Raw genomic sequence first — 16,029 nt, forward strand, 5'->3', positions numbered from 1 at the left:
CCCTCCTCAGTCAAGCCTCTCCCCGTCCACGTATCTTGTTTACTTCCGGGTCTGCGGATCTCATCGCAGCAGAATGGCGGCTCCGGCTGGGGGGAACCTCACCGAGTGGGGGGGCTTCGAGGACAACATGCAGGTGACTCCGCCCCCTTCCACTACTGATAAACTTTCCATTGTCACTGTCACCCCTTACTGTACTGATATCCCTCCTATACTAACTAGAAGCAGTAGAGTGTTGTACGGTGTTAACCATGAGTAAAAGCAAAGAGTCTTGAATCAGGATGATACCATTTATTGGCTAACTTAGAGATGGATAAACAGTGAGCTTTCGGCTTATAAAAAGCCTTCGTCGGACTGGTTTCTATACTAACATAACACCCTCAATACCGCTCTTCCTGTACTGACATCAGTTCCCCCAGTAATGCTCCCTCTTATACTAACATAACACCCCCAATACTGCCCCTCTTTTAGTGACATCAGTTCCCTCAGTAATGCTCCTCCCTATAGTAACACTCCCCCCCCCCCCCCCCAATACTGCTCCTCTTGTACTGACATCAGTTCCCTTAGTAATGCTCCCTCCTATAGTAACATCACACCCCCAACACTGCTCCTGTACTGACTTCAGTTCCCCCAGTAGTGCTCCCTCCTGTTCTAACTTAACACCCCCAAAACTCAACACTTGGGGAGGGGTAGAGAAGCTGGGGGTAGAGCAGCGCTGTACACAAGACCCTGCTGAACACATTAGAACAAAAGTGCAGAGAGCAGAACGTTTTTTTCACTCCGTGCCCTTAGTTGTCAGTCTCAGGACAGGGAAAATAAACTTCTCCCCCACAGGGCCCCCCTACGGCTGCATCCCTTGCAGGGTTAATTGTTATGCCCCACACTGCCCCACTTTTAGTGACATTGGTTCCCCCAGTAATGCTCCCTTTTATAGTAACATAACACCCCCAAATACTGCCCCTCTTGTACTGACATCAGTTCCCCCCCAGTAATGTTCTCTCCTATATTAACATACCCCCACCCCCAGTACTGCTTCTCCAGTACTGACATCAGTTTCCCCAGTAATGTTCCCTCCCATAGTAACATAACACCCCTGATATAATACCGCCCCTCATGTAGTAAAACCAGTTGCCCCAGTAATGCCCCTCCAATAGTATCAAAACATACCCCAATACTGCAATATAATACTGCCCCTCCTGTAGTGACATCAGTTCCCTCCTATAGTAACATAACACCCCCAATACTGCCCCTCCTGTATTGACATCAGTTCCCCCAGTAATGCTTCCTCCAATACTAACATAACACCCCCGAATACTGCAATACTGCCCTTCCTGTACTTACATCAGTTCCCCCAGTAATTCTCCCTTCTACAGTAATCTAACACCCACAACACTGCAATACTGCCCCTCCTGTAATGACATCAGTTCCACCAGTAATGCTCCCTCCTATAGTAACATAACACCCCCCATACAGGCCCACCTGTAGTGACATCAGTTCCCTCAGTGATGCTCTCTCCTATAGTAACATCACACCCCCCATACTGGCCCACCTGTAGTGACATCCGTTCCACCAGTAATGCTCTCTCCTATAGTAACATAACCCCCCCCCCCCCCCCATACTGGCCCACCGGTAGTGACATCAGTTCCCACAGTAATTCACCCTTCTATAGGAACCTGACACCCACAATACTGCCCCATCGTGTAGTGACATCAGTTCCCCCATTAATGCTCCTCCAATAGTAACAAAACATCCCCCCATACTGTAGTACAATACTGCTACTCCTGTAGTGACTTTAGTTCCCCCCAGAAATGTTCCTTCCTATAGTAACATAACACCCCCAATACCGCCCCTTCCATAGTGACATCAGTTCCCCCAGTAATTCTCCCTTCTAATGTAACCTAACACCCACAATACTACAATACTACCCCTCCTTTAGTGACACCAGTACCCCCAGTAATGTTCCCTGCTATAGAACACCCCCCCCCCCCTCCCCCCATACTGCAATACTGACCCTCCTCTATTGACATCACTGCCCCCATAATTACTTGTCATTTTTGGGGGCATCACACACATTCAGTACTTCTTTATCAGTACTCCTTTAGTACTTGCATCACTTCACTCTCTACTGGCACTTTCTGTACGGACATGTTTCCCTCCAATCCCGCTCCCTTTTCTGATCTCACTTTCCCATATATTGTCCCCTCCTCATTGCCCCATCCTATGCTTCTATCTTCTGATGAGATTTTTCATGACATTGATGTCTTTTTCTTCTGCTAGTCCGCTGGTGGAGCAGCGGTGATTGACATGGAGAATATGGACGACACATCAGGTTCCAGTTTTGAGGACATGGGGGAAATCCACCAGCGGATGAAAGAGGATGAGGAGGAAGGAGAAGGAGATGGGCCCACAGAGGAGGGTGAAGAGGATGCAGCTTTCCTAGGCATGAAGGGACTGAAGGGCCAGCTGGGTCGCCAGGTTGCCGATGAGGTGAGTGTCATATTTCACCCAACTAGATTGGCTTGTCCATAAGCTTTTCCTTAACCTCTATTCCTCCCGCGGCCTGCCTTTGACACTATCCTCCACCTCCATTCCTCCTGCTGCCTGCCTGTGAAACTATCCTTCACCTCCATTCCTCCTGCTGCCTGCCTGTGAAACTATCCTCCACCTCCATTCCTCCTGCTGCCAGCCTGTGAAACTATCACCACCTCTATTCCTTCTGCTGCCTGCCCGTGACACAATCCCCTACCTCTATACCTACTGCCGCCACCTCGTGACACTATCCTCCACCTCCATTCCTTCTGCTGCCTGCCCGTGACACAATCCCCTACCTCTATACCTACTGCCGCCATCCTGTGACTACATCCCCTACCTCTATTCCTCCTGCTGCCTGCTTGTGACACTATCCCCACCTCTATTCCTCCTGCTGCTTGCCTGTGACACTTTCCCCCACCTCTATTCCTTCTGCTGCCTTCCTGTGACACCATCCTCCATCTCTATTCCTTCTGCTGCCTTCCTGTGACACCATCCTCCATCTCTATTCCTCCTGTTGCCTGCTTGTGACACTATCCACCACCTCTATTCCTCCCGCTGCCTTCCTGTCACACCATCCTCCATCTCTATTCCCTCTGCTGCATGCCTGTGACACTACCCCCCACCTCTATTCCTCCTGCTGCTGCCTGTGGCACTATCCTCCACCTCTATTCCTCCTGTTGCTGCCTTTGACAATATCCCCCACCTCTATTCCTCCTGCTGCCTTCCCATGACACTATCCCCACCTCTATTGTTCCTGCTGCCTGCCCGTGACACTACCCGTCACCTCTGTTCCTCCTGCTGCCTGCCTGTGTCTATATCCTCCCCCACCTTTATTCCACCTGCTGCCTGCATGAGGCACTATCCCCCACTTCTATTCCTCCTACTGCATTCCTGTGTATATTTCCCCAACCTCTATTTATCCTGCTGCCTGCCTGTGACCCTATCCCTCACCTCTATGCTTCACACTTGTGACACTATCCCTCACCGCTATTCCTCCTGCTTCCTGCCTGTTACACTATCCCCTACCTTTATTCTTCCTGCTGATCCACCTTTCCATTATTTTTTCCATTGCCTTTGCATGACTATCTCTCCCTTCTCTGCCACCTCTGTTCTTTATTGTGCCTTTCTTTAACTAACCATGATTATATTATCTCCCACCCTGTCTGTTTCTTTCACCTTTATTCTGCTTGGTACGTTACCTTGACCTTGAATTCTACCTCTATTTTTCTTGCTGTCTGTGATTTGCTTCTCTTCCCATGACCCGATGTGTCCGGTGGTCACCCACTTCTGTCCTTTTTATGGCATAGATGTGGCAGGCGGGGAAGCGCCAGGCCTCCAAGGCATTCAACCTTTATGCCAACATTGATATACTGCGTCCATACTTTGATGTGGAGCCCATGCAGGTCCGGAATCGGTGAGTCTGCTGCTAGGATGCATGCTGTGTGCTAGATCAGCCACTTCACGTCATATGTATAGATACAGAAGAATGATATTACAGTGTTCTCCCCACAATTTTTTTCCAGCCGGGTGGCATAAAAAAGTAGGCGGGTGGGATGAGATGAGAGAATGCAGGGCTGGTGTTTCTTTGCACAACTCTGCTTATAGCCAAGGAGGAGGTGAGCCGATGACAGCCGGGTGTTCACCAAAACTAGCCGGGTGGAGCACCCAGCTAAAAGAGCCTGGGGCGAACACTGTACTAGTCAAGGAGTTGTGAAAGATGGTGTGGTGTGTGCATGATTTTGCTGCAGTGTCATAATCGTCCTCTTTCCTTTGTATCTGGGTGTCTGCAAGCTCCTTTGCATGCGCACCTGCTCCCTTACATGGTTTATGCACTGGGGGAGTGGTGTTTGCACCTCTGAATGATGCTGTGCTGGTTTCCATGCATGCTTTGGGGAACTCAACCGAGCTTATCTGCCAGCACTGACATTATCTGCTGATATTTTTCAAGACTTCTCCATAGTATGACTTTTTATCCTGTCCTTGTCTGGACCTCCTTTTTTGTCAACCCAGGATGGCGGCAATGTTGTGAGGCTCCATGGTGATTGGTTCCATATTTCATTTGGATGAATATGGACCCATAAATGATGTTCAGGTCTTATACTGACACTAGTTGGAAGGTTAAGTAATGCTCTTCTATTTGTGTATAAACAGCGGTAGGAAACAGGTGTGGATCTGAATGGATAGCTGGATGAAGTCATGGAACTGTTCAGGATTTTGGTGAAAGTGATTGGCGTGGGCTGTTCCAGTCTCAGCAGCAACACAGTTATCACCAGAGCACTACCATAATTGACCACTACCACTAGTGAGCTGACCACGATCACCAGGTCACAGCCCTCATGATTGCTAAAGTCCTCAATTTAGTAGTCAGGTGGTTGACACATGATTGCTAAAGTCTATACTTTTGCAATCACGGGGGTTGCGACCTGGTGAACGTGGCCAGCTCAGTAGTGTTCAATCATTGTAATACTCTGGACTTTATCAATCGGGGAGGGGGGGTTGCGACCTGGTGATCAAGGTCAATCATGGTAGTGCTCTGGTGATGACTATGTGGCCACAGAGACTCGAACAGCCCACGCCAATCACTGGCACCAAAGTTCATCAACAGTTCCTTGAATTGATCCATCTATCCATTTAGATCTGCACCTACTGCTGTTTATACACAAATAGAAGAGCATTGCTTATCCTTCCAGCTAGTGTCAATATAAGACCTGAACATCATTCATGTGTCCATATTCATCCAAATGAAATCTGGAACCAATCACCATGGAGCCACACAACATTGCCTCCATCCTGGGTTGACAAAAAGGGAGGTCGAAGCATCAATTTGCTGTGTCTTCTTTTACTGATGATTCATTGAGAACTTCTGCGCTGTATATGATAGGATTGTGGCCCACTGCTCACCATATTATTTATATATCCATTTTCTTGAATAAAAAGATATAAATACCAACATTTGTACAAAAATAGAAGTTTCAGATCTCAGATACAACTTTACAGTTTTTAGCAAACGATCATATTTTTGATAAGATCATTGAGATTGAAAGAAAAGTTCGTATTTAATCGATCCACTGTCTACACCACTAATGAATGCAACTTGTGATCATACTGTAGCTCTACCATGTTATGACCATATCTATGAAAAAAATTGCTAAGCAGAATGCTTCGTTAAAGGCCAACTGTAGCGAGAGGTATGTGGAGGCTGCCATATTTATTGCCTTTTAAACAATACCAGTTGCCTGGCAGCCCTGCTGGTCTATTTGGCTGCAGTAGTATCTGAATCACAACAGAAAGAAGCAACAGAAAGAAGCATGCAGCTAATCTTGTCATATCTGGTAATGTCAGAAACACCTGATTTGCTGCATGCTTGTTCAGGGTTTATGGTTATAAGTATTGGAGGCAGAGGATCACCGATAGCCAGGCAACTGGTATTGCTTAAAAGGAAATAAATTTGGCAGCCTCCACAGACCTCTAGCTACAGTTGTCCTTTAAAGGATATCCAAGGCTTGCAGTCACAGAAAATTCTATATTTGTGTGTGGGGAGGTGTGCAGATGCTTACTGCGCCTTCCGTGTGCGAGTGTCCCCCTCCATTGTGCAGTGAAAAGCCCTTGCAGTTTTGTGACTGTGCTCTTCGCACATCTGCTTCTATTGTATATACGTTTGGCTTCCCCCTAAAAATTGACCACATGATGCATACGTACACCTATGACTATGGCAGGGATTAGATTGTGAGCTCCTCTGCGAGACAGTTAAGTGACAATATACTCTGTACAGCGCTGCGTAAGATATCGGCGCTATAGAGATACTAAATAATAATACTGCACATGCACATTATAGCATGTGTGGGTCAAAAGGCGCCAACCACGGTAACAGAACAAGGCTTTTTAGTGTACGAGGGGAAGGATGCCGGCACACGGGAAGTGCGGTAAACATCTACACACCTCCCAAAACCAGGGCTGTGGAGTCAGTACAAAAATCATTGACGACTCCTTTATGAAACCTCCGACTCCAGGTACCCAAAATATCTCTGACTCCAAAGCCCTGCCCAAAACACACGTATAGCATCCATTTTTCTGTGACCACTCACCACGTGTATCCTTTAAGGAAATGATTAATAATGCAATTGTTCAGGATCAATTGGACCCATCAGCTTCTTTGTTTTCATCCTAGACTATCTGAATTATCTGATAGAAAAGACGATCATTCCCAAAAAATCATACCAACGTAGTTCGGGGTAAGCCGCGCAGGAGGTTTTCTCAGGCCCTGCTGGGCCGATTTGCACAATTTTTTTTTTTTTTTTTGCTGCACGCAGCTAGCACTTTGCTAGCTGCGTGAGCACACCGATCAGAGCACCCCCCCCCCCCCCCCTAGACCCCTTGCGCAGCCTGGCCTATCAGCGCCAGGCAGCGCTGAGGGGTGGATCGGGACTCCCGATGACGTCGGTGGCGTCATCCCGCCCCGTCGCCATGGCGACGGGGGAAGCCCTCCAGGAAATCCCGTTCTTGGAACAGGATATCCTGATCGCCGGAAGCGATCAAAGAGGGTAGGGGGATGCGGCTATCATGTAGCGAGCCCTAGGCTCGCTACATGATTTAAAAAAAAATAAATTAAAAAATACGTCAGCGCTGCTAAAAATTTCAAAAAACCGCCAGGGAGGTTAACATTACATTAGATAACTCTAGCAGTGATTATCTCCAGAATGCTAACGGATGAAATCCGAAATGACTTTGATTCAGAGTTCATCCTCCTAATTAATGCACCTGTGCGTGCCAGTGTGTGGGGGTGTCAAACGTACCCAGCAGGCGTCTTCTTTAACCCATCCCACGGCGCCTCCCACGTTCCAAGCAGCGTCACATGACTACAAACACTTCCTCCTTTAACCCGGAAGGAAGAAGTGTTTTGAAGTCACCTGACCGCGGCTTGGAACGCAGCGTGGGACGGGTTAAAGAAGACACCTGCTGGGTAAGTTTAACACCCCCCCAACTCCCACCACTCCACACGCACGCTCAGGTGCATTAATCATTAATTAGGAGGATGAAATCCGAATCGATTTCATCCGACGCTCATCCATGAACTTTAGTTTCTCTCTCTTCAGAAGACCAGTCACCTGTCCGGTCACTTATTCTCCTTAAATGAAAGCATGTCTCAGGGACCACTCTCTTCTGTGAACTTTTTGTTTGTTTGTTTAATTTCAACTTTAGCTTTAAAGCGGACCTGAACTCATAACTTCCTCTCTGCTCTAAAACCTAAGCAACAGCATCTTAATATTTAAGAAAATAATTTTAAGAAAAACATTTCTGTGTTACAGCTGATACAAATCCTACAATAAGTCTGCAGTGTCTACTTCCTGCTTTCCTGGAAGCAGACATAGGGTTAACATCCTGTGTTTACAAAGTAGCTGCTCTGCCGGGGCAGCCGACTAACACAGCTGAGCGATCAAATTACAGTTGTGACTAGTCACAGATGAGAGGGGGGATTAGACAGACTAAACTCTCTAAATACATACAGGGTGCATTTCTTTGTTTTCCTTCAGTCCTGTGTAAAGGTTCAGGTCCACTTTAATTGAACTCAACCAATACAATTCAAGATTTGCAACTGAAATGTATACTGTGAAAATAAAGTGTAGTAAATTCAACAGAAACAGATGTTTGTGTTACTGTATATGCAGACAGAGGCCCCCTACAGAATAAAATTTACTAAAAATGTTAAAGGAATACTGTAGGGGAGTCGGGGGGGGGGGGGGGGGGAATGAGTTGCACTTACCCGGGGCTTCTAATGGTCCCCCGCAGACGTTCTGTGCCCACGCAGCCACTCACAGATGCTCCGTCCCCGCCTCCGGTTCACTTCTGGAATTTTGGACTTTAAAGTCTGAAAACGACTGCGCCTGCGTTGCCGTACAGGCACAGACCATATGCAGGCGCCCCCTCCCTCCTGCTGGTGTAACCAGGAGCATACTGCGCAGGCCCAGTATGGTCTGTGCCTGCACAGTACGCTCCTGGTGACATCAGCGGGAGCGAGGACACAGCAACGCAGGCGCAGTGGTTTTCAGACTTTAAAGTCTGAAATTCCAGAAGTGAACTGAAGGTGCCCCGCAGCCACTCACGGAGCATCGGGGAGTGGCTGCGCAGGCACAGGATGTCTGCAGGGGACCATTAGAAGCCTTTATTTAGACACATAGTTTCACTTACCTGGGGCTTCCCTAAGTCCCCAGCACCTGTCCTGTCCCGCGCCGGTCCTGCCCGAGCCGCCGTTCTCCCGCCACCAGCTCCGTTCCGTGCTGTAGACTTCTAAGTTGATGCCAACGCAGCCCTGCCACGCGTATCTTTTCATTGTGTTCCCCTCTGCAATAGCGGGGACGCGAAGAAAGGATACGCGTGGCAGGGCTGCGCTGGCGTCGACTTAGAAGTCTACGGCATGGGACGTAGCTGGCGGCGGGAGAACGGCGGCTCGGGCAGGACCGCCGCGGGACAGGGCGGCTGCTGGGGGCTTAGAGAAGGCCCAGGTAAGTGAAACTATGTGTCTAAATAAAGTTTACAGTTCCGCTTTAAAATGAGAGGAGGCAGAGGTGGACTTACCTTCTCCAAGCAGACACACAAAGAGACTGTTGTATACTGTATATTCAAAACAACAAGGGTTTATTTGTATACTCCAAAAAGTGCAAGTGCAATGCATTTCGCAGGCATCTCCTGCTTCATCGAGCAATTAAAAAATGGAGCATGTACTCATACAGGTCTGGTGCAAAGCTCAGTGTCTCTGAGGCTCCAGCGTGATTGTTTAAGGGAGATCTCTAGAATGAACAATTTATAATGCCTGTTCCTGACCTCCCTTCTAGGCTTCTGGAGTCTATGATCCCTGTTCGGATGATCAACTTCCCCCAGGTGTGTAGGACAGCCCTGGTGTTGTGCTCAGAGTATTGGTTATTCACAGCTTGTGACTGTTTGCTATACTTGTGTGTTTGCAGAAGATTGCTGGTGAGCTGTACGGACCTCTGATGCTGGTCTTCACCATGGTCGCCATCCTGCTGCATGGAATGAAGTCCTCAGGCACTGTCATTGTAAGATGTCATGTGTGCTGCCATGGAGCCTCTTACTACCAGCTCACCTTGCTTATTGATTGGCCATTCACATGGGACACGAAGTTTAGAGTGCATTTAGGTCCACCTCTGCATTAGAGACTACTAGATTATAATCTGACATAGTGAAACTGAATTTATTATTTAATTATATTTCTATGGGACATCCTCTCATCTGCCTTTTTCAACTATTACTATTGCAATCATTTTGTAGTGATTCATCATGTGTCATAGATTTCCCAATATAATCCCTACCATAATCACCGGCTTATGTCTAAACGAGCGTACACACCTTTGGTTGACGTCGCCCGTCAGGGATCGGGACCAAATCCCCTTGGGTGACATCGCTGGGCTGCGCAGCCACGAAATGCTGTTGCTGTGCAGAGGGACTATGGAGTGATGGGTACGTGACGTCACTGGGCGGGCGGAGCTGCGTGCACAATGGAGTTTGATGTTGCTCAGCCAAGTTGATCCACTGGGTGGATCGCTTACGGAGCAGCGGTCAGGGGCTACTGTCCACATGGCTGACTATCGGGTGAGATGGTTGCTAACGGCCGCCTTAGTCGACTTAAAACGGTATAAAACCCTGACATACTATTCAATAAAAACATGTTTTCCTACTTTTTATATGCCATATGGTTATCATATTTGCTTTTGTGCATAAGTATGATTATTCGTTTAGAAATTACAAGTTCCCAAAGTACATTTTTTTTTGCTCTGAGAGCTGACATTGCATTTTATTCATAACTGGTTTATTCATCAGGAATTTTGAGCAGAAATGCTTTCTGAGTGTCTGACTGTGTTCAGGAGTTTCAGCACTTTCAGTGAAGTATTTACTTAATTGTATCAAGTGAGGAATGTAAACACAAGATAACATTATCTCCAGTTCAGATGTGTCCAGCTTTCTTTGCAGGTAACTTGTAAGTCCTGTATTTAACTAATTAAATACTGTCCTAGTAAAAACAAAACAAAAAAATGGTGGTAGTATATAATATGATGTAAATAATATTTTAGAGCAAAGAAGAAATGCTGGGTTTCATTCCGCTTTAAGTCGTGTGTACTGTACAAAGCTTAAAGGGATACTGTAGGGGGGTTGGGAGAAAATGAGTTGAACTTACCCGGGGCTTCTAATGGTCCCCCGCAGACATCCTGTGCCCACGCAGCCACTCACCGATGCTCCGGCCCCGCCTCCAGTTCACTTCTGGAATTTCAGACTTTAAAGTCTGAAAACCACTGCGCCTGCATTGCCATGTCCTCAATCCCGCTGATGTCACCAGGAGCATACTGCGCAGACACAGACCATACTGGGCCTGCACTGTATGCTCCTGGTGACATCAGCGGGATCGAGGACACCGGCTACGCAGGCGCAGTGGTTTTCAGACTTTAAAGTCTGAAATTCCAGAAGTGAACCGGAGGTGGGGCCGGAGCATCGGTGAGTGGCTGCGTGGGCACAGGATGTCTGCAGGGGACCATTAGAAGCCCTGGGTAAGTTCAACTCATTTTCCCCCGACCCCCTACAGTGTCCCTTTAAGAGAGGGAATTTATGAATGGGGGGTGGTGACTGGACTGGTTGCAGAGGCAGAAGAAGGGAGGGGGGAATTAATGAATGGGGGTGGTGACTGAACTGATTGCAGAGCAGATAAGGGGGAGGGGGAAACTATCATTGGGTTGCAAAGTCTGATGATGGGGGTGGGGGGTTAGTGATTTGGGTACAGAGGCAGGTGATGGAAAGTGGGAAGCATGATTGTATTGCAGAGTCTGGTAGGTATGATTTGATCGGTTCCAGGCCGGGCAGATGGAGGACAGGGTTTTATCAGACATGTAGTTAGTACATTGTTTGCTGTGTGCTGGCTAAAACTAAAAATAAGTTCCTCTAATAATATTGTCTTGTTGTATAGATCCATAATATCAATTAGAATGAGGAACATGGTAATGAAATGGGTAATGGCTGTATATTGACATTTGTGTTTTGTGCCTCACAGATAGAGGGCACCCTCATGGGGACGGCCATCGGAACTTGCTTTGGATATTGGCTTGGTGTTTCAGGCTTCGTTTACTTTGTTGCATATCTGTGTAACTCTCAAATTACAATGCTGCAAACCCTCTCTCTGCTGGTGAGTATGGACCTCTCTGCACTGCCCTCTGCTGCCTGGCTATCTCTCATGGTGGCGCTGTGTGACAAGATCATGCTTGCTTCACAGTCTGCTATCCTAGAAGAAAAGTGTGACAAGATAATTGCTATGGCCTGTCCAGCCTTCATAGCAAAGATGAGTGTAGGACAGGAGGACTAACAGGGCATGTGTAGTGGAGCAGGAATGAGGGATGACCAGGGCAGGGCATGCTTTCAAGCACTCATGTATGGGGCTTGTGTGTAGATTAGGAGAATGGAGCTGGTGAGGAATGACTGATCTGATGCCAGAGATCTGAGTGTGGCCATCACTAACTGATCTGCTGACACAGCTGTGGCTATGGTCATAATTGATCTGCTGCCACAGCTGTGGCCATGGTCATAATTGATTTGCTGCCACAGCTGTGGCCATGACTGACTGATTTGCTGCCACAGCTGTGGGTGTAGCTATGACTGACCTGCCGCCACACGTGTGTGTGTGTGTGTGTGTCTCTCTCTGACTGATCTGCTTCCACAGTCGTGGGTGTGACCTTGACTGACTGATCTACTTTAGCTGTGGGTGTGACCATGACTGATCTGCTGACACAGCTGTGTGTGTGCCCATGACTGACTGACCTGCTGCCTTAGCTGTGGGTGTGGCCATCACTGATCTGCTACCACAGCTGTGGGTATGGCCATGACTTACACCTTGAGCTTCTCACAGATGTGGTGGGCCACTCATATGATGGCCACTTTCTCCATCCTGACAGAATTGAGCAGAGGCAACACTTTCACTGGCTGATAGCAAGAAAACATAAAATAAAATATATATATTAAAGTGTATAATGTAATAATATTCCCTCTGTAACCCTCTTGGAAGCCTTTAGTTCTGCTTTTCTCTTGTTACATCATACTCAGATTTTTATGACCATTTTGTCTTACAGGGTTATGGTCTTTTCGGACACTGCGTCGTCCTGTTTATCACCTACAACATTCACTTCCACTCATTGTTTTATATTTTCTGGCTGGCAATTGGTGGCCTGTCCACTCTGCGCATGGTAAGGTCTCGGTCAGGGCAGCTTCACAATGTGTGCCTCCTGTGTGCCTTATGTGATTGGTATTTTTCTTCCTGCAGGTGGCAGTGCTGCTGTCCCGTACTGTGGGGCATACTCAGCGGCTCATCCTCTGTGGCTCCGTGGCTGCTCTGCACATGCTGTACCTGCTGTATCTCCACTTTGCTTATCACAAAGTGGTTGAAGGTGAGGCGATGCTCTGCTGGAGGGCACTATGATAAAGATTCTAATAACTCTAGTGCTCATTTTGTAATAGAAAGAATATCAATTTCTCAACAAAGTCTGTATTTGAAAATTGGCTAGAAACACCTTTTTACAACATCGAACAGCTCCTCTCAGAAGGGACTGGTCTAGCTGCCATCTCCTTCCTCCTCCCTCTTCCTCTCCTTAACTACCTAACGTCCACCTAACGCCAGTGGGCGTGAACAAGGCGGCTCCCCAGGACTGTCTAATGCAAATTGGCGTCAAGTCCTGGGGGCGGAGATTGCAGGAGATCGCATGCGCGTGCATCCCCGCTCAAATGACGGAGCAGAGCTCCATCATCAGTCTCCCATGGCAAAACCGCCGTCTGTTTACACTGTACAGTGCTGCGATCTATAGCAGAGCTGAACTGGGACAGCCGCAACACTCGGCTGTCCCCCTGGGGTGCTCAGAGAGCGATCGGCTCTTATAGGCTGGTGTCTGTGAGAGCCAATCGCTGTGATTGGCTGGCGGGGGGGGGGGGGAGAAAGAGAGGGGGGGTACTAAAAATAAATAAAAATAGCCAAATTTATTAAAAAAAAAAAAAAATTAAAGGGCAAATGAAGTGAGAGGGATATGGAGGCTGCCATATTTATTTCCTTTTGAACAATACCAGTTGCCTGGCAGCCCTACTGATCTATTTGACTGCAGTAGTTGCTGAATCACACCAGAAACAAGCATGCAGCTAATCTTGTCAGATCTGCCAACAAAGTCAGAAACGCCTGATCTGCTGCATGCTTGTTCAGGGTATATCGCTAAATGTATTAGCAGTAGAGGATCAGCAGGGTAGCCAGGCTACTGTTATTGCTTATAAGTAAATTAATATGGCAGCCTCCATATATCTCTCATTTCAGTTTTCCTTTAAAGCAGTTGTCAGAGACAACCAACAGAAACCTCTGTTGGTGGGCAGAAAAGGGGGGGGATTCATTTGGGTGTTAATTTGTATGGCCCTGCAGCAAGCTCTTAAAGCTGCAGTGGCCAGAATTGTAAAAAAAAAAATAGCCTGGTCACTAGGAGGGTGTAAGCCTATGGTCCTCAAGTGGTTAAAGGACAGGTGTGAGGGGAAAAAAAACAGGATTTACTTACCTGGGGCTTCCTCCAGCCCCTTGCAGCCGATATGTCCCTCGCCGCAGCCCCGGTGTCCCGGGATTCCCTCCGTTTCAGATACCGACCTAGCCAGGATGGCATCTACTGCGCGAGCGGTTTCACGTGGTCTGGAGCGTTGTGCCGTACTTTTGGGCCTACACAGAACGCTCCAGGCCACGGGAACGCGATCATGCAGGCACAGTAGATGCCAACCTGGCATTTAAAAGTGATATTTGATGCTTTTCCTATTACATCATTTCTTATAAAAGCAAAAAGTTTTGGATCAGGATGATACCATTTATTGGCTGACTTAAAAAAAATATAAGAGGGCATGCGATGTAACGTGGCTGCCTGATCAGTCTCGATTTCCAGATTAAATCGGTTGAAAGCATCGATTGGACGTGCTGGAAAATCTCTGTCACAAGGGCTCAATCGGGTGTGCGGTGGTAATGGTGTTCGATATTGTAACATTCGATGCCCTCCCCGGCTGGTATTTCTCTCCTCCCCAAGTATCAGGTTTCCACTGGGCCCATGCACAGTCTTTAAAAGTACCACCTATCTACCAGTGCTACTCCTGGCCTCCTCCTGTTTTCGCAGTCACTGTGAGCGCCGGTGCAGCGTGACATTGGCACATGTGTGATATCCCATGTGCCAGGACTGGTGTCGGCGGACAGGTGAGAACATAAAACACTGGGCCGGCAGGCGGCAGAACGATTTGCTGTATCTATTGGAAATCACTGTGTAGTGTGTGGCCAGGCAATACATCGCTCTCTGATCAGATTCGATCAGAAGGATTTATGTAATGGTTGATCTGGCCCTACATTGAGCGATGTATGGCCAGCTTTAGTCTACAGATAGGTTGGGTTAAGGCTAGCCCAGTGATCTGCAAACTTCGCTCTCTAGCTGTTAAGGAACTACAAGTCCCACAATGCATTTGCCTTTATGAATCGACTATGGCTGTCAGACTCCTGCAATGCATTGTGGGATTTGTAGTTCCTTAGTAGCTGGAGAGCAAAGTTTGCAGATCACTCGGCTAGCCAATCACCACAAGACAGTCTCCCTTCTGCAGACTAGCCTGCTAACTATTGGAAAAGAATGCAATATCTGTATTACATTGGCATTTGAACCCCCTTCATTTTCCAAAATGTACATAATAGCTGGTTTCACCTCTATTCACTTTCCTAGACTAAAGTAGATCTATGGTGTTTTCTGGGCTGTGAGGCCAATCGTTGGGCTTCTGGTACACACCATAGGCGTGTACACCTGATCTCTATTCTGGACCACTGACCTAAGCTTTGCATACACAGTGTCATCACAGCAGCGTAGCACACTAGAATTGTCTTAATGAAACTGAAGTCGGCAGTGACACCCTCCACCTCAGACATCATGTAAAGAGAACCTGGTGTTAATTTTGCTGTTCTCATCCTCTTTACCAGGTATCCTGGACACGCTGGATGGACAGAACATGGCACCACCTTTCCAGCGAGTCGCTCGTGATTTGTCTCTGGGTCCCAACTCTGTTCTCAATGCGACAGTACAAATGCTGCCATACCAGACGCAGTAAACTCAGATACAGAAGATTTCCTCAGATATTGGTCCTGCTGGCCACGTCTTTGAGCTGATAGGACAATTACAATGACATTTTGTCTAGCGTGTTTTGCTGATTGGATGTGACTGTCTACAAAGGGTTAAACATTGTCAATCTCCCCACAATGGTCTTACTTTATATCAGCTGAGTTTGCCGTCAGTTGCAGCCAGAGTGCTGCTGCTGTTTCCAGGGGGAGATTTATTGCACTCTGCTCTTCAGGCGGGAAAGAGGCACCCACTATCCTATAGAAGCCCCTGTATAGAGTGGTATCCAACTTTTCCGTCTCTGGGACCTGTAATCATGTTTGTAATCTTCACAGTAAATGGATAAATGTGA

General features: G+C 47.5%; 1 protein-coding gene across 1 annotated transcript; it reads left to right on the top strand.

Annotated features, from left to right (window-relative positions):
* The first annotated feature begins 25 nt into the window (after positions 1-25).
* On the top strand, positions 26-16,029 carry YIPF3 (Yip1 domain family member 3). Its single transcript, XM_068232564.1, has 9 exons — positions 26-133; positions 2,275-2,484; positions 3,837-3,943; positions 9,360-9,405; positions 9,489-9,581; positions 11,582-11,713; positions 12,651-12,764; positions 12,842-12,965; positions 15,542-16,029. The coding sequence occupies exons 1-9, from the start codon at positions 74-76 to the stop codon at positions 15,667-15,669; spliced, it is 1,014 nt and encodes a 337-aa protein (XP_068088665.1). The 5' UTR covers positions 26-73; the 3' UTR covers positions 15,670-16,029.

This window comes from Hyperolius riggenbachi, chromosome 4 (assembly GCF_040937935.1).
Source record: "Hyperolius riggenbachi isolate aHypRig1 chromosome 4, aHypRig1.pri, whole genome shotgun sequence".
Classification (NCBI taxonomy): domain Eukaryota; kingdom Metazoa; phylum Chordata; class Amphibia; order Anura; family Hyperoliidae; genus Hyperolius; species Hyperolius riggenbachi.

Coding starts and splice junctions, on each gene's coding strand:
- YIPF3 (XM_068232564.1), top strand. CDS start 74: ATGGCGGCTCCGGCTGGGGGGAACCTCACCGAGTGGGGGGGCTTCGAG. Junction 3,944..9,359: donor CCCATGCAGGTCCGGAATCG/GTGAGTCTGCTG, acceptor CCTCCCTTCTAG/GCTTCTGGAGTCTATGATCC. Junction 12,765..12,841: donor GCCTGTCCACTCTGCGCATG/GTAAGGTCTCGG, acceptor TTCTTCCTGCAG/GTGGCAGTGCTGCTGTCCCG.